We start from the raw sequence: 27,298 nt of genomic DNA on the forward strand, positions 1-27,298 counted from the left end.
TCCTGCCGGGGCCGGAGTTGGGGGGATGTCCTTGGCCTTCCCTGTGGGCCGGAGGCAAATCCCCTCCCTGTCCTTCTTGCTTCCTGCCCCAGGCCCCGAGCTGAGGACGGAGAGCCCGGAGGACAAATCCCCCCGTGAGACCCTGGTGGGAGAGGCCGTTTTGAAGGGCTCCCCGGCGCAGGAAGGCAGCGGGGAGGAAAAGGGCCGGAGATCCCCCCGCAGGAGGGGCTCCAAAGCCATCCCAGGGTGCTCTGAGGAGGAAAGAGCCAGCCTGTGCCGGGAAGGCGGCCAGAGCTTGAGGGGAAGCTCTGAGCTGGTGGTCCCTGAGCAGCCTCCCAGCAGGGAGAAGCCCTTCAGGTGCTTGGAATGTGGGAAGAGCTTCAGCAGGAGCAACACCCTCCTCACCCACCAGCACATCCACACTGGAGAACGGCCCTATTCATGTGGGAAATGTGGGAAGACCTTCAACTGCAGCTCCAACCTCCGCACCCACCAGTACATCCACACTGGGGAACGGCCCTATAAGTGCTTGGAATGTGGGAAGAACTTCAGCCAGAGCTCCACCCTCCGCATCCACCAGCGCTTTCACACTGGAGAACGGCCCTACAAGTGCTTGGAATGTGGGAAGAGATTTCACACCAGCTCCAATCTCCTCGTGCACCAGCGGTTGCACACGGATGAGATGCTCTTCCGCTGCACTGACTGCGGGAAGGGCTTCAAGCAGAACTCCACCCTTGTCACCCACCAACTCATCCACAGCGAGGAGAGGCCCTACAAATGCTTGGAATGTGGGAAGAGGTTTCAGACTAGGGGGAGTCTCCTCGTGCACCAGCGGACGCACACGGATGAGAGGCCCTTCCGCTGCACCGACTGCGGGAAGGGCTTCAAGCAGAATGCTCACCTTGTCACCCACCGGCGCATCCACACTGGGGAGAGGCCCTACAAGTGTGGGGAGTGTGGGAAGAGCTTCACCGACAGCTCTACCTTGACCAAACACCAACGGACCCACTGCTAAGGGAAGCCCTGTGAGTGCCCCGACTGCGGGAAGAGCTTTGGCCGTAGGACTGACACACAAAAAAGGTTTCAAAAGGTCTTCAGGATTTTGAATATCTGCACTCCAACATCAGTTTATTCTTTTGAATATTTGTAACTTTAACCTCATTTTAGTCTGAAAGCCAAATTCACCACTACCCTGTTCCTTGATAAATGACCAGTTACACTGAAGCAAAGAGCACTGGAACCAGTGCAACAAGCCCCAGTCTGACTTTCACACCTGCCCACGTGTCCTGTTTTCTGCTGCTCTACAGACTTCCTTGTTTAAAATACAATGGAAAAATGAACAGTTTTTGGGGTTGTTTTGGTTTTGGGCTCGGGTTTTTTTTTCCCTCACTGTTCTCATTAACCTCATTTCAAATCTCTTTCAGTGTTTGAAGATGAATTAAAATTTTGAATGATTTTTAATGTTAATGCCTTGACCAAAGTATCAAAACATGAAAAATAAAAAAAAAACCAAACCACAAAGCTTTCCATTATTGTCACAATCAAACACTCAGAAGTACTAACATAAGCACAGTGAAAACCCCATAAATAAGACCATTAAAATAATTTTATTATTTTTATATTATTATATTTTTACCTAAGCTTAACATAGGAAATTTTATTCCTGACATCAGCTTTCCCCACCTCCCAAAAAGGTAATTTAGTTACATCTTAGTCACCCTTGAAAGGCTCTTTCCAGTTGGGTTGGCCTCTGCCTCAGACACTCATGAGATCTGCCAAAACCAACTTAAGGGCAAATTTCCCCACCAGGTTCAACCACATTGGTTGTACCAAAAACTTTGCAAGTAACCCCACAACTTTCATCTTAAACTCTTCTCTCAACCTTGTAAAGTAATTAGCAGTAAACAGACCTGACAATGTGTTATAATTAAGAACACGTTCTTGTTCTCAGAGTTATTCATACACCAAAAAGATGCCACAGGAACGGCCAAAATATTAATAGCAACTTCTACACTTTGGAAATCTCCATTTGGTTTTTAAAGATTTCACAGTGGTTCTTTCCTTAGGAATTCAGGCACATTTTACTAACAAGTTTCAATAAAGTTACAAAAACATCTTCCTCCACTAAGACACAGGCAGTGATCCTAACCTGAGGAAGGCACTGAAAAGCCCAATTTTTTTCTAAGCTGTCACGAGTCTTTCATTCCTTCTGTCACATCAATTAGGCATCAGCCCATTTTTCAAGCTGCTGTTACCTACCAGCTCCTGGTTTGGTTTCCAAGCCCAGTATTTTGGCCACGATAAAATCAGGGACCTGGGCAGTCATGTCAGACTGACAAAGAGTACTGACCCTCCCTGCCAAGGGAGACAAACCATTCCCAACCTCGAACAAAGGTTCAAGGCAATGATTCTGAAACAAAATTTACAATGTTTTCAGTTTTTTGTTGCAATTCTCTGTTGCTCTATTAAAAGACCACAGCAGTGAAAGACAAGTCCTGATGGCCAAACCCAGGGCTTCAGCCACTTGAGGTCTATTGAAACCTTTCTGTGAGGAAAAGCTGAGAGAATTGGGATTGTTGAGGCTGGAGAAGGGAAGGCTTTGTGGTGACCTAATTGTGGCCTTCCAGTCCCCTCAGTAAAGTCATGGACAATACCCAGCTGGGTGTGAGTGTGGATGTGCTGGAGGGCAGGAAGGCTCTGCAGAGGGATCTGGACAGGCTGGATCAATGAGGCCAAGTGTCAGGGCCTGCTCTTGGATCCCAACAACCCCTGGAACGCTCCAGGCTGGGGACAGAAGGGCTGGAGAGCTGCTCAGCAGGAAGGGACTTGGGGGTGCTGCTTGACAGGGGCTGGATATGAGGCAGAGTGTGCCCAGGGGGGCAAGAAGGCCAAGGGCATCGTGGCCTTTGTGGAGAAGAGTGTGGCCAGCAGGAGCAGAGAACTGATTGCCCCTCTGTGCTGGGCACTGGGGAGGCCCCACCTGGAGTGCTGTGTCCAGTTCTGGCCCCTCAGTGCCAAAAGGCCCTTGAGGGGCTGGAGCGTGTCCAGAGAAGGGAACGGAGCTGGGGAAGGCTCTGGAAAACATGTCTGCTGAGGGACGGCTGAGGGAACTGGGCTTGTTGAGTGTGGAGAAGGGGAGGCTCAGGGGGGACCTCATTGCTCTCTGCAATGACCTGAAAGGAGGTTTTAGTGGGGTGTGGGTTGATCTGCCAAGGCTATAGTGACAGGAAGAGAGGAAATGGCTTTAAATTGCGTTGGCAAGGTTCATATTAGATATTAAAGAAACCTTTTTCCACTGAGAGAGTGTTCAGGCATTGGAACAAGTAGCCCAGGGAGGTGGTGGAGTCTCTGGAAGTGTTCAGGTGTGTGGTGGGTTGACTTTGGCTGGACACCAGGTGCCCTCCCAGCCGCTCTATCACTCCCCTTCCCAACAGGACAGGGGAGAGAGTAAGGTGGAAAAAAAACAACTGGTGGGTTGAGATAAGGCAGTTTATTTAAAGCAAAAGATAGCAGGGTTTGTTCTCTGCTTCCCATGAGCAGCCATGGTCAGCCACTCCCGAGGAGCAGGGCTTGGGTCCACGGGACGGTTCCTGAGCAGGCAGCCATCAGACAATGAATGCCCCCCTCCTGCTCCCTGCCTCAGCTTTTAGAGCTGAGCTGACCTCCCATGGTCTGCAATGTCCCTTGGGTCAGTTGGGCTCAGCTGGCCTACTTGGGTCCCCTGCCAGGCTCTTGCCCTCAGCTAAGGAAGGAATGTCCCAGGGTTGGTGCTGTGCTCAGCAGTGGCCAAAACACTGGGGTGTTCTCAACCCCCTTCCAGCTGCCAATGCCAAGCCCAGCCCTGGGAGGGCTGCTGTGGGGAACTGAACTGCAGCTCAGCCAGACCCAACCCAGATATCTATGGCACATATTCTATAGAATCCATCCTTAGGTGTTGTATGATAGATCTATAAGATATTACAAACAATAAGCAATAATCAGGCAAGTGTCCTCCTTAGGGACACAGCCCCCACCCCCAAACTCTTGCCTGTATTTGTTCCCTGAGGGTCTCTGCAGCAGCAAGCACAGTCCCACACTGACTGCTCTGGGCTGTGCAGGCATTTGTGGTTCTGCCTGTCTCACACACACCCCCAGCCTTGGGATGGATCTGGATGTGACTGGATGTGATGTCACAGGGGAGCTGTGATATCATGGGGAGGTGTGATGTCACAGGGACGATGTGATATCACAGGAGAGGTGTGATGTCATATGATGGATGTGAAGTCATAGAGATGTGACGTCACAGAAAGGATGTGATGTCATATGATGGATGTGACATCATAGGGAGGATATGATGTCACAGGAAGGATGTGATGTCACAGGGAGGATGTGATGTCAGGGGGAGGATGTGATGTCACAGGGGAGCTGTGATATCATGGGGAGGTGTGATGTCACAGGGACGATGTGATGTCACATGATGGATGTGAAGTAATAGAGATGTGATGTCACAGAAAGGATGTGATGTCATATGATGGATGTGATGTCACAGGGAGGATTTGATGTCACAGGAAGGATGTGATGTCACAGGGAGGATATGATATCAAAGGAGAGGTGCGATGTCATATGATGGTTGTGATGTCATAGGGGAGATGTGATGTCACAATGGAGGTGTGATGTCAGAGGGGAGCTGTGATGTCACAGGGGAGGATGTGATATCACATGAGAGATGGGATGTCATGTGATGACTGTGACGTCATGAGGGAGATGTGATGACACAGGAAAGATGTGATGTCACAGGGGAGCTGTGATGTCGCAGGAGAGCTGTGATGTCATGGGGAGGATGTGATTTCACAGGGATGATATGATGTGATGTCATATGATGGATGTGATGTCCTAGAGAATCCTTGACGTCACAAGAAAGATGTGATGTCACAGGGGAACTGTGATGTCACATGGGAAGTGTGATGTCACAGAAATGGTATGATGTCATATGATGGATGTGTCACCATAGGGGAGATGTGAAGTCACAGGGCAGCTGTGATGTCACAGTCGAGCATGGGATGTTACAGGGATGATATGAGATCACAGGAGAGATGTGATGTCATATGATGACTGTGACGTCATGAGGGAGATGTGATGACACAGGAAAGATGTGATGTCACAGGGGAGCTGTGATGTCGCAGGAGAGCTGTGATGTCGCAGGAGAGCTGCTTAAACCAACCACCATGCTATGAAGTTAGCAGTCTATTAAAAGATTGCAGGCATGATGCGAGCTGGGGCCTATGGGGGGACTAGACACTTTCTTTGCTTTTCAACACAGGGCCCTTCTTCCGTGAGGCCCAGCACCCCATGCACTGTTATTTATAATCTTGTGTGGACTCGTAAACTAAGAGGTTTCCTTCATATGTTGCAGTAGTTAGAGAGGAGAGAGAGAGATTCAAAACAATCCTTGCCACTTGCTATAAAACCACTGGGACAAAACATATATAAACAACACCCATCTCCATGAAAGACAATAAAACATAATATCAATAACTATGGTATTGTCTGGCAACCTGACAGCACTATTCAAACTATACAAGCAATCCACCCTTTCAAAGCCTTTCCAGTCTGGATATGATACAGAATTTTGAGTTTGTTTTTCAAATTTTAGCTAATTCATAATACAAATTCAATTATATTATAACCCTCTATACTGGAGAAAAATGCAAGTTTTGACTCTAACTCTGATCCTCGCCCACCAGCAATACAACACCACATACAGAAAGAATAAGTTAAAACACATTGTTGGTGACAGAGACTTTCTTAACTCTGGAATAGTAGATTCAGGGATCTATTAGGGCAAGAGGCCTGCTATATAAGAAAGAAAAAAACAATGCATTTTGTTCTTCAAGATGCATGGCCTGCATTCAATGGCTAATGCATGGCTGTAGTTATTGTTCTGATTAATACAAAGATGACAAAAGCAATTAGAACAGTTTCTCTCATTTACTGTGTTCTGCATCATCTTCTCAGTCTCGGGCTTGGCTCACCAGAGCCACAGATTGGCTCCTCTTATTCATGGGAATTACTAATGATAGATTGAGAGTGAATACTTTTTGATTTGTGATATAACTAAACGAATAAGGATCACTTGAAGGCATATTAAAGGTATTGCTAGTCATATTAATTACAACATCGGGTGCATCTCAGGTCTTTTCAATACAGACTATACATTTTTTGCACTTGGGATCAAATTAAAGATTTAGTTTTGTTTTCTCTCTTTTTCCAAAATTATAATGGATGGAGAAGGCCAGATTCCAGCTTACAGCTGGTTCTTTAGATGTGATCCATATTATCTGCTTGTATTTTTAGGGTTTTTTGTCTATGAAATTCTGGTAAGAGAACAAAATTCACAACATAAGCAGCACAAAGGAGAGCAAATAACTAGTTGTAAGATCATGTAAAAATCAGCTGAGTAAACTTTTTAAACACAATTCTAAAGATGTGATCAGCATAATGCCAACCCAGGGGAAGGCCTCTGGCTTTAACCACTTGTATTCACAGCACCAGCTGTGGGGGTGCTTCAAGAAGACAGTTCCCCCACTCCTGCAGACTGAGGGTCTAGAGAAACCCTGAGCAAAGTACACACAGAACCTGACAGGGTCACTCCACTGTCACGGTCACTTCTCAGTTTATAACAGGGAGATAGAAAGATGTTTTATCTAAGAGTTAAGGAAATCCTCAGCCTGCTGGCTTTCCATTTATCTTATTTGCAAAGTTGTAGTTTTTAGAAAGCAGGGGGGTTCTACACCCCAGCCCCGAGAAACTGGTAATTTAAACTTTTTTGAGTTGGGCCAGAGGAGGTTTAAGCCTCCCACTCGGTTCCTAGGCAACAAACTATCTCTATTGTGTGAGCTATTAACACCTTATCTCTTTCTCTGCTAAGGCAAAGGGCAAGTTTTGCAGGAGGGCTTTTTATCATTTTTGTCAAAACCCTGTTTGTTTGGGGTTTTTTTCTGAATACAAAGTTTTGGCAGAAGGTTTTTATAGGGGTACAATACAATCAAGAAGGCGTTTCACTAAAACTTTTGTACAAAGCCTCATTTCCCGGAAAAACTCCCTAAAACTGTCTGCATACTAGCTTGCAGTTAAACGCAATTCTTTGGTTTTAAGTTCTCTCCAAGTGATTAGAAGGACTAAAGAGAGAGATTTTGCTTTCTTTTCTCATCCACTTACATGCTTGGTTTCTGCGGGGCAAATCCCCGGTCTCTCCCTAATTTCCAAATGGCAGGAGTTAAAAGATGGAAACGAGAACTATGGAAAGGTGTGTACCTGTTTGTTTTAAATACTTATTCCTCAAGAGTAGCAGAAAAGGGAAAGAAGACTCTTTTGTTTCTCTTTCTGACTGCAGCCTCTCCTGCCGTTCTAACGGGAGGAGAGTCTCCTGGACTCTCATCTCTGGGGTTTAACAGTGACTAACAAACTTATGGTCGCTTCTCCACGCACACACAACCCCCAACACACACACACGCCAGCACGGTACCGTCAGCAACACTGTGAGCTCACGGCGACATTGGACACACAACGCAATTAACACGAGAGTTAACAGAGATACGGGAAGGCAGTTCTCTAGCCTGCCTCTCCTGTCAGCGAGAAGTGGCACTTTTTCGGGGTTGCTCTGTTCTTGTTTCCCTCTGGGGCTGCTCCGTTCCTGGTTTTTCTTGCATTGCTGCTGCCAGGCTGTCCTCTCGCCGGCTCCCGGGCACTCCGGCCCTACCCGTGCGGCGCTGCCAGCTCTGCTCCGCCACGCCCTTAGGATTCTCCAGCAGCCGGAGTGGCTCTCTGGTGTTCGTCTGCACCACAACTCCGCGCGGGGTGGCAGCGGCCACGACTGGAACTCGCACTGTTCGATCGGTGCAGTGCACGCTGGGCAGCGATGTGCTACCCCTTCCAGCAGGGCGACTGCATGGCCGAAAAGTCTCGTATCAGCGGCGAGGAGGGGTGGCCTTTCTCTTTTTACTGTCTCTGAAGGTGATTTGCTGGGTTTTTCTTTATTTTCTGGCTTGAAGGGTGGTGATTTTTTAGAAGCATGATCTTTTGAAGTTTTAAAGACAGTTCATCACAGTTTCAGGATGCTGGCAGCCTGCTTAAGAGACTCAGTGGCTGCATTAAAAAGCACTCTCCCTGCAGAGTCCCAGATGTCTGTACCAAATGCTGGCTGAGCATCTACCCCATTTTTTTACACCAACTATATAAGGTGCAGAGCACACATTTCTGATATCTCACACTGTGCTTCTCTAGTATCTCTGTTAGCACTATGCCAACAGATTCCTCCTCCATGGATATCTGTGCTTCCATTATTTATTCCTGAATGGCTCACCTTCTTTCCAGGTGTCTGTAGGTCTTGACTTACTTTTCGGCTCTGAGGTCTGCTGACAAATGCTCCATTGGGGTTCCATCCTCACTGCTCTGAGGTCCACAGTCACTGCTCTCAGGTCCACGGCGATAAATCCCCTCCCTACCGCTCTAAGGTCTGTGGCAAATCCTCTGCAATAAATCTTCTCTATCATCACTCTAAGGTCTGCAGTCTTATGCAAGGAATTCTCCTTGCAGTAAATCTTCTGTGCAATAAATCGCATCAATGTTCATCAATTGATGACGGCCAAGAATGCACTCAGATAGCAGGGAAAGGCACACAGCTACTTTATTGCTCTCAAGTGTTTCTTTTATACTCTTTGTATACTATTGTGCTGCAACATAATTGGTTAAAAGTCTCAAACATAAAACACTGTAGGTACTTTCACTGGTAACACAGAAGACCCTGTACATACTTTCATTGGTGACACTACACACATTTGGATTGGTGACCTTTGGTCTCGGCTGCATTACATTTGTTCTGTCTGGCACTGCAGTAAATATTTCCTTAGAGTTGTTTACATTCCTCTGCAACTTCAGAGCTGCAACTGCTCAAATTCAAGGCCTACCATCCAGTCAATTCCCACAGGGAGGTGTGATGTCATAGGGGAGATGTGATGCCACAGGGACAATGTGATGTCACAGGAGGACATGTTGTCACAGGGATTATATGATATCACAGGAGAGGTGTGATGTCATATGATGGATGTGACACCATAGGGCAGATGTGATGTCACAGGGGAGCTGTGATGTAGCTCTGCAGAGCCCTGACAATGCCACTGCAATCCCAAGCTGCATTGCCCGGGTCAACCCTCAGCACAGCCAAGGCCACAACCCTTCCTGAAAGGTGTCCCTTCTGGGCAGGGCCAGGGGGACAAACCCCTCCATCTGTCCCTGCACATGTTGTGTCCAGTTCTCAGCCCCCACTTAGGGACAAAGTCAGGCTACATTGGGTGTTTAGCTTGGTATTTTCTTCACTCTTTTGTGCTTCCAACACACACCCCCCCCAGTCTGGGCAGAATCTGGCCCCCCAGAGAACACCAGACCTGACTATTTGTGGCTCCTGCTGCAGTGGCTGGAACTTGGGCCACAATCTGTGCCAGGAGCAGAGAGGTCCCTCCCCACAGAAAATTCTTGGCAATGGAGTTCTTAAGAAAATGGGACAGGCTGTGGGGATCACTTGCAGGGCACAGCCAGGGACATGTCTTGACCAGCCTCCTGTTTAACAGGATCAGCTTTTTCATCCTCTTTGCTCTCTGTTTTCTCATGCTTGTTCCTCCAGTGACAATTGTGATCCTCCCCTTGCTTTGGTTCTTTCCTAGACATCCCAGGACAAGTCTTGCCCAGTCCCCAAATCCCCTTTCTGGCTGCCCATCATGAGTCTCAGAGCCCGAGGCCGAATCCCCCATCCTCAGCTGCAAGCTCACCCTGAGAGGTTCTGCCATTGACCCACTTGCTTAAAGTTTCATACAGATACCTTGGAACTTCCTCGGAATTAATTTGTTACCTTTTGGGCTTAGAATGGCTTCTTCAAAAACATGGTAATTCATGTCCTCAACATGGACATACTTTGGAGAAGGAATTTGGGATATTAGACTCAAAGAATCACAGAATGGTTTGGCTTGGAAGGGATATAAAAGCTCATGTGGTCCAAACTCCTGCACATAGACAGTGACATCTCCACTAATTGAGGCTGCTCAAAGTTCCTGACCTTGGACAAATCCAGGGATGGGACATCCTCTTCTCTGGGAACCTGTTGCAGTTCTTGTCAGACACATTGGCAAATATTTCCTCCTATTATCCAATAGAAAGCTCCCCTATTCCAGTTTAAATCCATTGCCCCATATTCTGCCAATACTGGCCTTGGTAAAATATATGACTGGGACTATCTTAGACTATGAGCACAATGTTTTCATCTGCAAACACCTTGGAGACTGCTCAGGGATGTCCCTACAAAAAGTTTGTCCCCATCTTTCTTAGAAGCCTCTGTGGTGGTGCATCCTCCCCCCATTGTCCTCAGGCCTGGTTGATGATCTCAGGAGCTCCTGACAAGCCTTGACCAAACCAGCTGAGCAATGAAGAGCCCCTGGACTGTGCCAGGGGTGTGGGGAAGTGTCCCTGGACTGGACCAGGTGCTCCTGGATGATAAAGGTGGGAACAATCCAGAGTGGATCAGATGGGGAACACAGGATAATCAGTCATCCCATGAAAGCCTTGGAACATTTCCTGCCTGAATTGTAGCCCAAATGGACCAGATTGGATAGAATTCCCAAATATTTTGGAAACTCCAGTCATTACTGACACCAGGATGGAAATTCAGCAAATAACTAAAGCCAGTCCCCTTGGGAGCCCACAACCAAGGGGGCTGAGGGAGGCCCTGGCAGCTCCCCAGCACCTCCCTCTCACTGGGACACCTCTGGCAGCCTCTCCCAGCTCGGGAACCCTCCAGTTTGCAACACTTCAAAGACCCTCACTGATGCCCAGGACAATTCTGATCCCCCTCAACAAACACTCCTCCAGCTGTGACCCTTGTCTGTTGGCAAACACAAAGGGATTTGGGGGAGTGTTTCCCTGACAACAAGGAGAATTTGGGAGAGGGACCTTTCCACAGCCAGCTATTGATGTGTCCACACATCTCTGCCTGGGTGTGGGTGTGAATTGACTGTGGGGTGAAGGTTGTTGTTGTGAATCTATAATTCAGTCACTGTTAAAATTGTAGCAAATGCTATTGAATCACTTGATAACTGTTAAACTGGTCAATAATTAAATGCTACTAATCTCTCTTGCCCCTTTATATTTGTGTCCAAATCCTTTGCACCCTGACCCTCTTGCATCCCAAGGCTCTGTGTAAATCACTCCCTTTCATCAAAAAATATATATTTTTTTTGTCGTCCACTTTAAAATCTTCCTCCTTAGGTAAACTACAAAACAACTCCAATTAGTTGTTGACGTCTTGAGGACAATTAAAGAAAGAAAAATAATTTGGTTTTCAGTGTTTTAATGGGTCCCACAGTGTGTTTGGAGTTGCATCAGCTGTCAGTCCAAGATGGGCCATGTCAGAACTGATGAGGTTGGGGAGTGAGGAGCAAGGTTGATCATACAGGGTCAGTGTGGATCTCCTGAGGAGACACTCAGCATTAAGATCACTTGGAGAACACCTCTATCAACTCTTCTCTGTACTACAAAATATCCATAATTGAAGTAAAACAAAAAAAAGTACAAACTTTGAAGACTTGTTTTGAAATTGCCTTGAAGACAATTAAAGGAAGACAAAGAGATCCTGAGGGATTTCTGCATTTTAATGAGCCCCACGGTGTGTTTGCAGCCCAGCCCATGATCCTGAGGTGCTGAGAGAAGATTGAAGCAGCTGCTGAAGAAGTCAGAAGCCAAACTCCAAGTGCCTTGAAGCATTGCTGGGCCCCACTGAGGGCAGGCACTGCCAAAGCCTCCCCAGGGACTCCTTGGAGCAGCTCCTTGGAGGCCAGGAGTGCAGGCAGACAAAGGCTCTGGGCAGGCCCCTGCAATGCTGAGCAAAGCCTGCCTTGGTTTTGTGGAGCACAAAGGCCAAGGCCTGAGCCCCAGGCCCTGGCCCAGCAGATCCTGTCCCTCCCGGCTGGCTCAGGGCTGTTTGGGGGGCACTGGGATGGGAGGGGGAGGAACAACAAAGGCCAAAACTGGGCAACCCCTGCCAGGCTCCTGAGGGAGGGTCGAGGCAGAAACCAAGTGCACAACCTGCCAGGAAAGTTGGTTGTGGTGGCCTGAGTGGCAGAGGCAGCTGCCAGAGGCAAGGGGACAAAGGCCTGGGTGCCTTTGGGCCTTGCAGCCCTGCCAGAGCCCTTGGCCATCTCTCCTGCAGGCTGTCCTGCCCTGGCCCTGCTGCTGCTCAGGCCTTGCAGGCTGCACACACCCCTCCTGCTTTCCCACCCCCTCCCAGCAGCATTTCTAGACCCTCCCTGATGTCTCTGCACCAGCTCTGGCTGTTCCCTGGAACACAAAGCCATGGGCTGATCCTGACTCCCTCTGGGTGAGCTCTTGCAGGACAAGGGTCCCCATTGAGTGACATTTCTTTTACCTCACCTTCAGTCTGAACTTTCAATGCTACTCTTTGTGGAGATTTCATTCTATATCCAATTGGAGAAAAGCTCCATCCTGTCAGATCTCCTCTAGACCCTCTCCAGTTCTTCCTCATTCCTCCAGAATGGGGAACCTCACAGACAGACAGACCAGTCCAGATGTGGTGACCCCAGGGCTGAGTCCAGGGGGGTGACAACTCCCTTGTCTGGGTGCCCACTCTCCCCCCAAGGCAGCCCCATGTGCAGTTGGCCTTAAATCAAGGGGCCATTCTGATTCTTTGTAATTCTGATCCAATCTCAGCCTTGGGTAATGACAACAGTTTCAGTTTAGAGAAATTAGAGAGGTGTGAGTGAACCACTTTTGTCCCCAAGGTTTTAATGATGGCAAATCAAATCTATTGATTTATTTAGGGTTCTAAATGACCAGACAAAAAATCTTCATCAGAATTATTTACTGCACAATACAAACACTAAAACTACCAGGAGTACAGGATAAGATAGGACAGTGCTCTACACTAAAGCAATTGTTGAAGCAATTCTACTCCAGCTGGCACAAAAGCAATAATTCTTAATTAGAGATGGATGGAAATCCCCCAGACCAACGCTCGTGGGGAGATCTCTGCTCTCAACCTCCAGAACTGACCTTGGGGGGTCCCCAGCCAAGGCAGGAATCTCGACACACCCCACAAGAAAGGTTCTGTTGGAAGAAGCTGCCCCTGTGAAAGGGGACTGGCCCTTTGTGGTGGAAAGGGATGGACTGACAGTCACTGGACTCCAGGGGTTGCCTCCCCATCAGGGGCTTCATTCGGGCTGGAAGCAGCGGCCGAAGCTCTTCCCGCAGTCGGGGCACTGGTAGGGCTTCCCTTACTGGTGGGTCCGTTGGTGTTTGGTCAAGACACCGATCTGGGTGAATCTCTTCCCACACTCCCCACACTTGTAGGGCCTCTCCCCGGTGTGGATGCGCCGGTGGGTGACAAGATGGGATTTCTCCTTGAACCGTTTCCCGCAGTCGGTGCAGCAGAAGGGCCTCTCATCCGTGTGCGTCCGCTCATGCGTGTAGAGATTCCCCCTGGTTGGAAACCTCTTCCCACATTCCAAGCACTTGTAGGGCCGTTCCCCAGTGTGGATGCGATGGTGTTTGCGGAGGGTGGAGCTGTGACTGAAGCTCTTCCCACATTCCCTACACGTGTAAGGACATTCTCCAGTGTGGATGTGCTGGTGGGAACGAAGGTGAAAGCTCCGGTTGAAGCTCTTCCCACATTCCTCACATGTGTACGGCCGTTCCCCACTGTGGATGCGCTGGTGGGTGCTGGGGTGGTACCTCCGGCTGAAGCTCTTCCCACATTCCTCACACTTGTAGGGCCGTTCCCCACTGTGGATGCGCTGGTGGGTGCGGAGGTGGTAGTTCTGGCTGAAGCTCTTCCCACATTCTCCACACGTGTAGGGACGTGCCCCAGTGTGCATGTCCTGGTGTCGGAGCACGTGAGAGCTCTGACTGAAGCTCTTCCCACATTCCAGGCATCTGAAGGGCTTCTCCCTGCTGGGAGGCTGATCAGGGACCACCAGCTCAGAGCTCCACCTCAAGCTCTGGTTGCCTTCCTGGCACAGGCTGGCTCTTTCCTCCTCAGAGCACCCTGGGATGGCTTTGGAGCCCCTCCTGTGGGGGGATCTCCGGCCCTTTTCCTCCCCGCTGCCTTCCTGCGCCGGGGAGCCCTTCAAAACTGCCTCTCCCACCAGGGTCTCACGGGGGGATTTGTCCTCCGGGCTCTCCGTCCTCAGCTCGGGGCCTGGGGCAGGAAGCAAGAAGGACAGGGAGGGGATTTGCCTCCGGCCCACAGGGAAGGCCAAGGACATCCCCCCAACTCCGGCCCCGGCAGGACGGCGGCGCCAGCGGGGTTGTCCTGCAGCCGGGGCCATGCTCGGCTGACAGAGCCAGCACAACACCCGCCCAAAGGGACACTGACTTCCTCCTCACCTGCCTGGGGGGCCCAAGGCATCTTCCTCTTCCTCGCAGCCTCCTCCTCCATCCGCCCAAGCTTTGGGAAGGACAAATCCTGATGGGGGGGAAAACAAGGGCTGAGCACGTTGGCTTGGGGGTTCCTCCTAGAACTCACTGGGCGTCTTGTGTCCATAAAACCCTCCAAAATACCAAGATTCAGGCAAAAAAAACCCCAGAAATAGCAAGAAGACACTCGCCCCCCCAAACTGCAAAAAGTTACAGTTAAACCAAAAAATACTCCAAACTATGAACATGCAGCCCAAAAAAATTCTCCCAGAAGTTCCCCATCTCTGTTCTCTTCCCTCTGGGGTTCAGAGGGTCACCCCTGACTGACCCTCTGACTCCTCTGTGGTGTTGGGGGTCCCAAGGGTCCCTTCTCCTCTGACTCTCGCCTTTGGGTGCACGTTCCCAGACATTCCTCCTCTTCAGGTTCTCCACTTCGTTGTCCCAGGGATCCCAGGGGTCCCCACTGTCCAGGCTTCCCCTTCTCCGTGTCCCCCATTTCAGGCTCCCAGGGGTCCTGGGGCTCCTCCCTCTCCGTGCTCCCCCCTCCAGGCTGCCAGGGGTCCCCCAGCTCTGCCCTCCACACTCGGCAGCTCCCGGGCTCCACACCCACCCCCAGCACTCCCAGGGGGCCCCAAACCCACTGTGTCCCCCCCGCCGGCACCGGGCTGACAATGGAGCCGGCGGGGCCTGACCCAGCAACACCAACCCCCATCGCAGGGGGGGACCCACACAAGGGCCAGCTGTGCCCAGGGCAACCAAACAGCCCCACAGGTGGGGGGACACCAGAGGCTGCCCCAGGGCAATGAGAGCAGGGAGCGGATCAGGCTCCCTGACACGTGGGCGGGCTCTGGGTTCAGCCTGACCAGGGGCAGTTTGGCACCAACAGCACGGCCCCGACCGCTGGCTCAGCACAGGGGACCCGAGCTCCCCCCTCTCCAGGCTCTCAGGGCTCTCTAAGCTCCCCCCTCTCTCCAGCCTCCCCCGCTCTCCAGGGAACAAGGTATGGGGACAATAAGGCACCCCCACTGCACATCCACTCCCACTCTCCCTCCCTCCCTCCTCCCCCTACCCCCCTTTCCCACCCCTTCTTCGAGCTGTTCTTCTGTGTGGATGTGCTTGTGCCGGATCAGGTGGGAGCTGTGGCTAAAGCTCTTCCCACACTCCCCACACTTGTAGGGCCTCTCTCCGGTGTGGATGCGCCGGTGGGTGACAAGGTGGGAGTTCTGCTTGAAGCCCTTCCCACAGTCGGTGCAGCGGAAGGGCCTCTCATCTGTGTGCGTCCGCTGGTGCACGACGAGATCTGAGCTGGTCCGACACCTCTTCCCACACTCCCCACACTTGTAGGGCCGTTCTCCAGTGTGGATGCGTTGGTGGGTGCGGAGGGTGGAGCTGTCCCTGAAGCTCTTCCCACACTCCCCACACTTGTAGGGTCGTTCCCCAGTGTGGATGTGCAGGTGGGTGAGGAGGTCGGTGCTCCTCCTGAAGCTTTTCCCACATTCCAAGCACCTGAAGGGCTTCTCCCTGCTGGGAGGCTGATCAGGGACCACCAGCTCAGAGCTCCGCTTCAAGCTCCGGCCGCCTTCCCGGCTGGGTCTTTCCTCCTCAGAGCACCCTGGGCTGGCTTTGGAGCCCCTCCTGTGGGGGGATCTCCGGCCCTTTTCCTCCCCGCTGCCTTCCTGCGCCGGGGAGCCCTTCAAAACGGCCTCTCCCACCAGGGTCTCACGGGGGGATTTGTCCTCCGGGCTCTCCGTCCTCAGCTCGGGGCCTGGGGCAGGAAGCAAGAAGGACAGGGAGGGGATTTGCCTCCGGCCCACAGGGAAGGCCAAGGACATCCCCCCAACTCCGGCCCCAGCAGGACGGCGGCGCCAGCGGGGTTGTCCTGCAGCCGGGGCCATGCTCGGCTGACAGAGCCAGCACAACACCCGCCCAAAGGGACACTGACTTCCTCCTCACCTGCCTGGGGGGCCCAAGGCATCTTCCTCTTCCTCGCAGCCTCCTCCTCCATCTGCCCAAGCTTTGGGAAGGACAAATCCTGATGGGGGGAAAACAAGGGCTGAGCGCATTGGCTTGGGGGTTCCTCCTGCCCAAGTCCATCTCTAGAACTCACCGGGCATCCTGTGATCATAAAAAACTTCCAAAACACCAAGATTCAACCTAGAAAAACCCAAACCACCGAGATTCAGGCAAAAAACCCCTCAGAAACAGAAGGATGAACCCCTCCCCCTAAACTGCAAAAAGTTAAGATTCAGCCAAAAAATACTCCAAAATATGAAGATTCAGCTCAGAAAAAGGTGTTTAATTGGGAGGATGAGGGAAGTGAGGTCATTTCATGGGGACTTGATTGAGTTGCTATATGTTAATCAAAAGCTGTATTACTGTAGTGTAACTTAAAACTCTCCAGGGCTGTTCCTCGAGGTTCTCTGGCCCCCTGCCAGTCCAGGGCTGTTTCTCCAAACCACCAAACCACGTGTGCCAAACACCGTGGTTGGTCAGTGCCGACTGGGGGAGCGGGCACTCGGTGAGGGGATGAGAAAACTGCACCGGGAGCTGGGCTGAAAGAGGCTTCAGCACCACTTCTGATGGCCCAGGGGCAGCATCTGGCTTCTCCCAAACAGAGAGAGGGCACTTGTTCCTCTGCAGGGAGTCAAAGGCAGGAGGGTGACTCCTGCTGCATGGATGGAATGGCAGAGGATCCCTTGGGTCCCAAAGATAGATCAGCACTTAGGGATACAAATTTCTCTGCAAAGTCTGCAGTCAGTCTCCTCTCCTCTGGAGAGGAGATTGTGGCCATGGATGGGATTGTAGAGGCTCCCTCAGGCCCCCAGAAGGAATCAGCAACCAGGAAGAGACACAAAATGCCCTCTAAAGAGTTCGGGGGAAGTGTCCTGTAGGGAGGATAAAGTGTCACCCCACCAGGGTGGGGCTGGCAAGTGGGAGGCTGCTCCAGGGGTCTGCAAGAGGCCTCGTGCTCTGCTTGGCCCCAGCACTGCCTGGTACCAACACCCCCGGCTGCCCCCGGCCCTGGGCAGCTCTGCTGCCACAGGCTGTGCCCTCACCGTGGCCCTGCAATGGCCCTGCCTGTCCCTCACCCGTGGCCCTGCCCGTGGCCCTGTCCCTTGGCTCTCTCTCTGCCAGCTCAGTGTGGGGCACACGGGCTGGGGGTCCCTCCCAAGCCCCCCGGGCAGCCGGCGTTGGCTGGGGGGATGTGAGGGCTGGGCCTGCTCAGCACAGCCCCGGCCTCGTGCCCAGTGCCTCTTTCCTGACCCACACAAGACCTTCCCGGTCCCCCAGGGCTCCCCTGCTGCTGCCTCTGCTCCTGGCCCTGCCTTTGCTGCTCCCTTGGCTGGGGCAGCGGCTGCAGGGGGGGGATGGCAGCAGCTTCAGCTCCACGGCACTTCCTGGGGGGAGCTCAGCCCGGGGGGGACGGGCAGGGACCTGATGGGGATGGACAGGGGCCCACCAGGGACAGCCAGGGCCTGCAGGGGAAGGCACAGGGACAACCTGGCCCCACACACTGCCACGGCTGTCTCTTTGCTGCTCCTCCTTGCAGGCTCCGTGGCCAGGCACAGTTTGTGTTCCTGGGTGCCCACCATCTCAGCACTTGGAGACGCTCAAATCAGCGCCTGCAGCTCTGCAGCAAAGCCCCAGCTCACCTGGCACACAGGGGATGGACACAGCACCTTCTCGGGGATGGGCATTCACAGATTCTGTCTCCTCCCCTCCACGAGGGTCTTCCCCACCACGGGGCTCTCCTTCCTCAGCAGCACCTCTGCCTTGCACTTATTCTCAGCCTCACCTCAGGGACAGCTCTGGGCTCACCTCCGCGCCACTTCTCAGCCTCACCTCAGGGCCTGGGCTCAAGGACAGGAACCTGCAGGGAGGGGACATCATGTGCAAGCTGAGGGCTGCCTGCTTGCACTGGCCTCTGGGCTTCTTTCTCCTTCTACAACCAGCCCAGAACTCAGCCTGCTTTTCTAACACCACACATTTACAGACTAACCTTGGAGATAGATATGGACAGACATCTCTGTCACCCTGGGGATAGAGCCTCAAGCATGTGCTGACATAGGAATGGCAATCACAGAATCACAGAATCAGCTGGGTTGGAAAAGACCTCCGAGATCATCAAGTCCAACCCTGGATCCAACCCCGCCGTGCTTCCCAGACCATGGCACTGGTGCCACATCCACTCTCACCTTCAACACCTCCAGGGACGCTGACTCCACCCCCTCCCTGCCCAGACCATTCCAAGCCCTGATTACTCTCCCAGGAAAAAAATTGCTTCCCAATATCCAACCTAAACCTCCCCTGGCACAGCTCAAGACCCAGCCCTCTTGTCCTACTGCTGCTTCCTGGCACAACAGCCCCACCCCCACCTGGCTCCAACCTCCTGGCAGGGACTTGCAGACAGTCAGGAGGTCTCCCCTGAGCCTCCTCTTCTCCAGCCTCAACAACCCCAGCTCCCTCAGCCTCTCCTCACACCATCTGTGCTCCAAAGCCCTCCTGCCTTCCAGCACATCAACACACCCCCAGCTTGGGGTCACCTGCACATTTGCTGATGAAATGCCTGGTTCTGCAAGAGCTGGAAACACTCAAGGGGCAGCAGGACCAAGTCAGGGGCCTGAACGGGGGCTTTTCGTTCTGGGAGGGTCCTGGGGGAGCTGGGGAGGGGCTTTGTGGATTGGGGGTACAGACCAGTACAGACCAGTACCTCCTCACTGCTCCCCAGATCTCTCCTGGAGCTGGGCCACCTTGTCGTGGGACACCTGAGCCACCCCCAGTGCCCTCCCAGTACAGCCCAGTGCCCCCAATACAGCCCATTGTGTTCCTGTCCCAGGGTGCCTAGTGATCCTGCTTTGGGGAGGGGTTGGAATGGATTTGAGGGTGGTGCTGGGGGGGATTTGAAGGGATCTGGGGGGTTGGATGGGGATTTGGGGGGGGTTGGGGTGCTTTGGGTGTATTTGGGGGAGTTAAAAAGGGTTTTTGTGGCATTGGGGCATCAAAGGGATCTGTGAGGGGAGGGGATTAAAGGGAAAATGGAGGTTAGGAGACATTTGGGAGGGGTTAATGAGGCCTGGGCGGGCAGAGGAGGGGCTGCACCAAGAGCAGGTGAGTCCTGAGACCCCCCCTGGTGTCCCCAAGACCTTCTTGGTGTCCCCAGTTCCCCCCTTGACACCTCGAGACCCCCCTGGTGTCTCCAATGTTCCCAGGGACTCCCCAGCCCCAACTCCCCCCTTGACACCCCCAATTCCACTGTCCCCAAACTTAACCCCACTGTCCCCAAGGCCCATCCCTGATGTCCCCAACCCTCCATCTCACCCCACGAGCCCCCCTGGACCCCCTGACCACAAAAACACCCCCACACACATTCACAGAAAGGCCAAGGGCATCTGGGGACATGTTGGGGACAATTGGAGGGCTTTGTGGGGCACTGGGGGATTACTGGGGGATACTGAGACACACTGGAGGGAACAAGGGGGCACTGGGAGGGACTGGGGAGTTATGGGGGATTATCAGGACACAGCGGGGGACACTGGGAGGTTACTGGGCCATACTGGGGGTTACTGGGTGCTCACTGGAGGATCACTGGGTCATCCTGAGGGGTAGTGGAGGTCACTGGGACACACTGGGTGGTCACTGAGGGGGGTTACTGGGCCGTACTGAGGGTCACTGGGAGGTCACTGGGCTGTACTGGGGGCACTGGGATCCCCTTCGTCAGTTCTGCTCCCCCAGGACTTTTGGGGGCACCCACAGGACCCCTCCCCTGGGGGCTGCGAGATCCCCTGAACCCCACTGCTGGACTTTAGGGGACACCCAGGCCCCCCTTCCTTTGGGGTCTCTGTGTGCTGAGTTTTGGGGGTCTCTGGGGTTCGAGGGGGGGATTGGGATCCCCTTTCTTTGGGGTTGGTCCACTGGGCTGGCAGAGGCGCTGTAGTGGGATGGGAAATGGCCTCAAAGGAGTTTTAGTTGGCCGTGGCCAGACAGGACTGACACAGAGATCCCCCAAAATCCAGGCAAAACCCCTGAAACCCCCTCAGAAATCCACCTCTGGACCCATCAAAACCTCCTCAAAGACACCGCAAATCCCCTCAGAGACCTCATCTCCCCCCCAGGACCCCCTAAACCCTCTCAGTGACCTGCAAAACCCACCTGGGACCCCCCAGGCCCTTTCAAGGACCTCAAAAACCCCCTCAGGGACCCTCAAAACCGTCTGTAACTCCCTAAATCCCCCTAGAAACCCACAAAACTGCTTCAAAGGCCCCCCGCCCAAAGCCCCCCAGGACCTCCCAATTCCCTCGGAGACTCCAAAACTCCCTCAGGGATTCCCAAACCCCTTCAGGGACCTTTAACCTCCCCCCTAAGTCCCTTCGCGACACCGAAGTTCCTCAGAGCCCCCAAAAACCCCCTCAGGGACCCCTAAAAGCCTCCAAGGGACCCCAAAACCACAGAACAGCAGAAGAGCTTTCTGTAAAGGAAGGGAGCAAAGAATCTGAGAAGGAGGAGACCAAGGAAAAACTGAAGCAAAGCAATAAAATCATCCTGGCCCTTGCAGTTTTTCCTTCACCTTTTTCTCACTTTTCCTTTTTTTAGGGTTCTTTTTTTGGTTGGGTGAGTTTGATTTTTTTTCTCCGAGGGACTTTGTCAGGAATCGAATCGAACATCCGGGTTCTTGGGAGGCCTCCGGGCCCCGCGGCCCCTGAGAGGGTCCTCCGAACCTCCGAACCCCCCGCGCTAAACCCTCCCGAGCCCTCCAGCCTTTCCCCCCACAGCCGCGCTCCCCGCAGCCCCCGAGGGGATCCCCAGACCCCGCTCTCCCGCACCCCCCGCCTGCACTCAGAGCTCACCGACCGACCCGCCGCCATCACCGATTCCCGGCAGCCAACGCGGCAGGGGCGGGGGCGGGGCTGCGGGGGCGTGGCCGCGCGCTGATTGGCTGCGGCGGCGTTCTCTGACCGCGGTGCGCGCGCAGCCGGGACTCGGTGATGGCGGCGGGGCCTGCGGTTCGCTCTGAGTGCTGTGAGTCCCCCCGGGGGGGCTCGGGAGGGTTTAGCGGGGGGGTTCGGGGATAACCGAGGAGGTTTTGAGGGGTTCCTGAGGGAGTTCGGTGTCCTGAGGGGACTCAGGGGGTGGTTGAAGGTTCCTGAAGGGATTTGGGGGTCTCTGAGGGGGTTTTGGTTTCTGAGGAGATTTGGGGGGTGCCAGGTGGGGTTTGGGGGTCTCTGAGGAGGTTTGGGGGTCCTGGCGGGACCTTTTAGGCAGTTTTGGGATCTCCTGGGGGTTTACGGGGTGTTAGATGGTTTTGAGGGTCTCCGAGGGGGATTGGGGGGTCCCTAAAGGGGACTGGGGGGACCCAGGTGGGTTTTGCGGGTCACTGAGAGGGTTAAGAGGGTGCTGGGTAGGGATGAGGTCTCTGAGGGCATTTGAGGGGACCTTGAGAAGGTTTTGATGTTTCGAGGGGGGGCTTTCAGGGGTTTTGAGGGCATTTTGGGGGCGTCCCGTAAAGCCCAGCAGTGGGTCCAGGGGGTCCCCCAGCCCCAAAGAGGAGGGGTCCTAGGGATGCCCCCCAAAATCCGGGAGGGAAATGTACCACATTCGAGTAAGGGGATCCCTAGACCCCAGTATATCCCAGTGACTTTCCAGTGACCCCTTCAGTGACCAGTCAGTGTGTCCCAGTGACCTCCCACTACCCCCCAGGATGGCCCAGTGATCCTCCAGTGAGCACCCAGTAACCTCCAGTATGGCCCAGTAACCTCCCAGTGTCTCCCCGTGTGTCCTAATAATCCCCCAGTAACCCCCCAGTGCCCTCCCAGTGTCCCTCAGTTCCCCCCAGTGTGTCCCAGTATCCCCCAGTAATCACCCAGGGCCCTGCAAAGCCCCCCAACTCTCCCCAGTGTTTCCCCAGATGCCCTTGGCCTTTCTGTGAGTGTGTGTGGGGGTGTTTTTGTGGTCAGAGGGTCCAGTGGGGCTCCTGGGGTGAGATGGAGGGTTGGGGACATCAGGGATGGGGTTTGGGGACAGTGGGGAGGGGTTTGTGGGCAGTGGAATTGGGGGTGCCTAGGGCGGAATTAGGGCTATGGGAAGTCCCTGGGAACATTGGAGACACAAGGGGGGCCTCGGGGTGTCAAGGGAGGAACTGGGGACACCAAGAGGGTCTTGGGGACACCAGGGGGGGTCTCAAGACTCACCTGCTCTTGGTGCAGCCCCTCCTCTGCCCTCCCAGGCCTCATTAACCCCCCCCAAATGTCTCCTAACCTCCATTTACCCTTTAATCCCCTCCCCCCATAGGTACCTCTGACCCCCCAATGTCCCCAAGACCTCTTTTAACTTCCCTAAAGGCACTCAAAACCCTCAAATCCCCATCCAAACTCTTCAGATCCCCCCAAATCTCCCCCAGTCCCCCCCTCAAATCCATTCCAACCCCCCTCAAAGAGGGATCACCTGGCACCCTGGGACAGGAACACAGTGGGCTGTACTGGGGGCACTGGGCTGTACTGGGAGGGCACTGGGGGGGGCTCAGGTGTCCCAGGACAAGGTGGCCCAGCTCCAGGAGAGATCTGGGAAACAGTGAGGAGGTACTGGTCTGTCCTGGTCTGTACTGGTCTGTCCTGGTTTGTACCCCCAATCCCCAAAGCCCCTCCCCAGCTCTCCCAGGACCCTCCTGGACCCCAAAGCCCCCTTCAGGCCCCTTCAGGCCCCTGACTTGGTCCTGCTGCCCCTTGAGCATCCGCAGCTGCTGCAGAACCAGGCATTTTTTTGCTCCCCACAGGGTTGTTCCCACACCCAGAATGGAATCTGGAGGCAGCAGGATGTGCACAGGGCTCCCATTTCCTACAGTGCAAAGGGGCTGCAGGGAATGATTCCCCTGCTCTTGCAAATCTGCCAAAACCTGCAGGGCACAGAAGGGGGAGCTTCAGGAATTTACTGGCACTGGGAGTGGAGCTCACAGGGTATTGAGAGGAACATATCCCTCAAATACAATCTCTGCATACACAATATCTGTCTGGACAGACAGATAAAGCAATAATCAGATATATTCTGTATCATATCTATGGCACATATTCTACAGAATCCATTCTTAGGTGTTGTATGATAGATCTGTAAGATATTACAAATAATAAGCAATAACAAGGCATTTGTGCTTCTGCCTGTCTCACACACACACAAAAGTCTGGTTAGTGCTGCCCTCAGGAAACCCCCCACCCTTGCTCCAGCTAAAGTCGTGGAATTTGTCTTTGTTTCCCTTGGGTTCAGGGTCAGGCTGTGCCTGTGTCCAGCCCAGAGGATCAGAAAAGCATTTCTCCCATCCCACTGCAATCTGCTGCTGCAGACAGGACCCAGGCACTGGTGGCACTGGGAGTGAACAGCAGAGTGTTTCCAGGGGCTCTCTGAAGGAACACAAGTGTCCAAAGAAACCAGCAGAAGTGTCCACAGAAGTCCCAGTCCTTCATCCCTGAATGAGCTCGTTCAGCCCAGGAAAAACTGTCTGAGTTTTATTTCCATGGAAGGAGGTTTTTCTCACTTCACCACCGATTTAGTTCCAAACCGGTTTCTTCATTTCCTCCTCCCGATTTCCCTGAAGGACACTGACAGGGGCCATGGACACTGACAGGGATCACAGAGTTTGTCCCTTGGCCATACAGCTCCTGCTGTTTGGCAGCACAGGAGAGGTTAATTAGAGCCAAGGCTCCAATCCCAGGGTGCGCCTTGAAGATGAGCTTGAAATCAAACAACTCTCCTGCTGGAGGGTTAAATTCAGTCCCCATCACCTTTTCATGGGCTGAATCTTCATATTTTGGAGTATTTTCTAGCTGAATCTCAACTTTTTGCAGTTTGGGGTGGCGAGGGTTTTCTTGCTATTTCCGAGGGGTCTTTGCCTGAATCTGGGTGGTGGTTTGGGTTTTTCTGGGCTGAATCTTGGTGTTTGGGAGGTTTTTATGGACACAGGATGCCTGGTGAGTTCTAGAGATGGACTTGGGCAGGAGGAACCCCCAAGCCAACGCGCTCAGCCCTTGTTTTCCCCCCATCAGGATTTGTCCTTCCCAAAGCTTGGGCGGATGGAGGAGGAGGCTGCGAGGAAGAGGAAGATGCCTTGGGCCCCCCAGGCAGGTGAGGAGGCAGTCAGTGTCCCTTTGGGCGGGTGTTGTGCTGGCTCTGTCAGCCGAGCATGGCCCCGGCTGCAGGACAACCCCGCTGGCGCCGCCGTCCTGCCGGGGCCGGAGTTGGGGGGATGTCCTTGGCCTTCCCTGTGGGCCGGAGGCAAATCCCCTGCCTGTCCTTCTTGCTTCCTGCCCCAGGCCCCGAGCTGAGGACGGAGAGCCCGGAGGACAAATCCCCCCGTGAGACCCTGGTGGGAGAGGCCGTTTTGAAGGGCTCCCCGGCGCAGGAAGGCAGCGGGGAGGAAAAGGGCCGGAGATCCCCCCGCAGAAGGGGCTCCAAAGCCATCCCAGGGTGCTCTGAGGAGGAAAGAGCCAGCCTGTGCCGGGAAGGCGGCCAGAGCTTGAGGCGGAGCTCTGAGCTGGTGGTCCCTGAGCAGCCTCCCAGCAATGAGAAACCCTTCAAGTGCTTGGAATGTGGGAAGAGCTTCAGGCAGAGCTCCCACCTCCTCACCCACCAGCACATCCACACTGGGGAACGGCCCTACATATGTGGGGAATGTGGGAAGAGCTTCAACTGCAGCTCCAGTCTCCACAAACACCAGCGTTTCCACACTGGGGAACGGCCCTACACATGTCAGGAATGTGGGAAGAGCTTTAGGCAGAGCTCCGACCTCCTCAAGCACCAGCACATCCACACTGGGGAACAGCCCTACATGTGTGGGGAATGTGGGAAGAGCTTCAGGCAGAGCTCCACCCTCCGCACCCACCAGCACATCCACACCAGGGAACGGCCCTACAAGTGCTTGGAATGTGGGAAGAGGTTTCGGACCAGCTCAGATCTCCTAAGGCACCAGCGGACACACACGGATGAGAGGCCCTTCCGCTGCACCGACTGTGGGAAGGGCTTCAAGCAGAACTCCCACGTTGTCACCCACCGGCGCATCCACACCGGTGAGAGGCCCTACAAGTGTGGGGAGATTGGGAAGAGCTTCACCCAGAGCTCTAATGTGACCCAACACCAACGGACCCACCAGTAATGGAAGCCCTACCAGTGCCCTACCGGACACCAACAGACGCACTGATAAGGGAAGCCCTGTGAGTGTCCCGACTGCGGGAAGAGCTTCGGTCATAGGACTGACATTTTTCAGTGTGTGCACTCCAACATCAATTTATTCTTTTGAATATGTGTAAGTTTAACCTCATTTTAGTCTGAAAGCCAAATTCACCACTACCCCATTCCCTGATAACCGTGAGCTGATTCTGACAAGTGAGGCAGAAATTACCCACTGCCCAGCAAAAACCAGTGGGGCCAGCCAGTGGTCTGTGCCCTGGCAGCCCAGTTTCCCCAGTCTCATCTCAAAATGACCAGTTACACTGAAGCAAAGAGCACTGGAACCAGTGCAACAAGCCCTAGTCTGACTTTCACACCTGCCCACGTGTCCTGTTTTCTGCTGCTCTACAGACTTCCTTCTTTAAAATACAATGGAAAAATGAACAGTTTTTGGGGTTGTTTTGGTTTTGGGCTCGGGTTGGTTTTTTCCCCCCACTGTTCTCATTAACCTCATTTCAAATCTCCTTTGATGTTTGAAGATGAATTAAAATTTTGAATGATTTTTAATGTCAGTGCCTTGACTGAGGTATCAAAATATGAAAAAAAAAAAAAACCCACAAAGTTTTCCATTTTTGTCACAATCAAACACTCAGAAGTACTAACATGAGTGCAGTCAAAACCCCATAAATAAGACCATTAAAATAATTTTAATATTTATATATTATTATATTTTTACTAAGCTTAACATAAGGAAATTTAATTCCTGACATCAGCTTTCCCCCCGTCCCAAAAAGGTAATTTAGTTACATCTTAGTCACCCTTGAAAGGCTCTTTCCAGTTGGGTTGGCCTCTGCCTTAGACACTCATGAGATCTGCCAAAACCAACTTAAGGGCAAATTTCCCCACCAGGTTCAACTGCATTGGTTTTACCAAAAACTTTGCAAGTAACCCCACAATTTTCATCTTAAACTCTTCTCTCAGCCTTGTAAAATAATTAACAGTAAACAGACCTGGTAATGTGTTATAATTAAGAACATGTTCTTGTTCTCAAGTCATTCACACACCAAAAAGATGCCACAGGAATGGCCAAAATATTAATAGCAACTTCTACACTTTGGAAATCTACATTTGGTTTAAAAGATTTCACAGTGGTTCTTTCCTTAGGAATTCAGGCACATTTTACTAACAAGTTTCAATAAAGTTACAAAAACATCTTCCTCCACTAAGACACAGGCAGTCATCCTAACCTGAGGTAGGCACTGAAAAGCCCAATTTTTTTCTTCGCTGTCACGAGTCTTTCATTCCTTCTGTCACATCAATTAGGCATCAGCCCATTTTTCAAGCTGCTGTTACCTACCAGCTCCTGGTTTGGTTTCCAAGCCCAGTATTTTGGCCACGATAAAATCAGGGACCTGGGCAGTCATGTCAGAATGACAAAGAGTACTGACACTCCCTGCCAAGGGAGACAAACCATTCCCAACCTCGACCAAAGGTTCAAGGCAACGATTCTGAAACAAAATTTACAATGTTTTCAGTTTTTTGTTGCAATTCTCTGTTGCTCTATTAAAAGACCACAGCAGTGAAAGACAAGTCCTGATGGCCAAACCCAGGGCTTCAGCCACTTGAGGTCTATTGAAACCTTCTGTTCCTCAAGTGGGAGACTGAAATCCAACACATACAACACCCACGCATGAGA

At 52.7% G+C, this 27,298-nt stretch overlaps 1 protein-coding gene and 1 pseudogene across 1 annotated transcript; one reads left to right on the plus strand and one right to left on the minus strand.

The window, feature by feature from the left end:
• The first annotated feature begins 478 nt into the window (after positions 1-478).
• On the plus strand, positions 479-25,588 carry LOC135405027 (zinc finger protein 135-like; annotated as a pseudogene).
• On the minus strand, positions 12,887-15,166 carry LOC135404676 (gastrula zinc finger protein XlCGF7.1-like). Its single transcript, XM_064639413.1, has 2 exons — positions 15,096-15,166; positions 12,887-14,106 (listed from the first exon to the last, which is right to left on the minus strand). The coding sequence occupies exons 1-2, from the start codon at positions 15,164-15,166 to the stop codon at positions 13,314-13,316; spliced, it is 864 nt and encodes a 287-aa protein (XP_064495483.1). The 3' UTR covers positions 12,887-13,313.
• Positions 25,589-27,298: the final 1,710 nt, after the last annotated feature.

The sequence above is a fragment of the Pseudopipra pipra genome, chromosome W, assembly GCF_036250125.1.
Source record: "Pseudopipra pipra isolate bDixPip1 chromosome W, bDixPip1.hap1, whole genome shotgun sequence".
Lineage (NCBI taxonomy): Eukaryota > Metazoa > Chordata > Aves > Passeriformes > Pipridae > Pseudopipra > Pseudopipra pipra.

Excerpts from the sequence above, each read along its gene's own strand:
- LOC135404676 (XM_064639413.1), bottom strand. The coding sequence starts at position 15,166 with ATGGGGGTTGGTGTTGCTGGGTCAGGCCCCGCCGGCTCCATTGTCAGC. Across the intron at positions 14,107-15,095 it reads GTGCCGGCGGGGGGGACACA|GAGGGGCTCCAAAGCCATCC; the intron begins GTGGGTTTGGGG and ends ATCCCCCCACAG.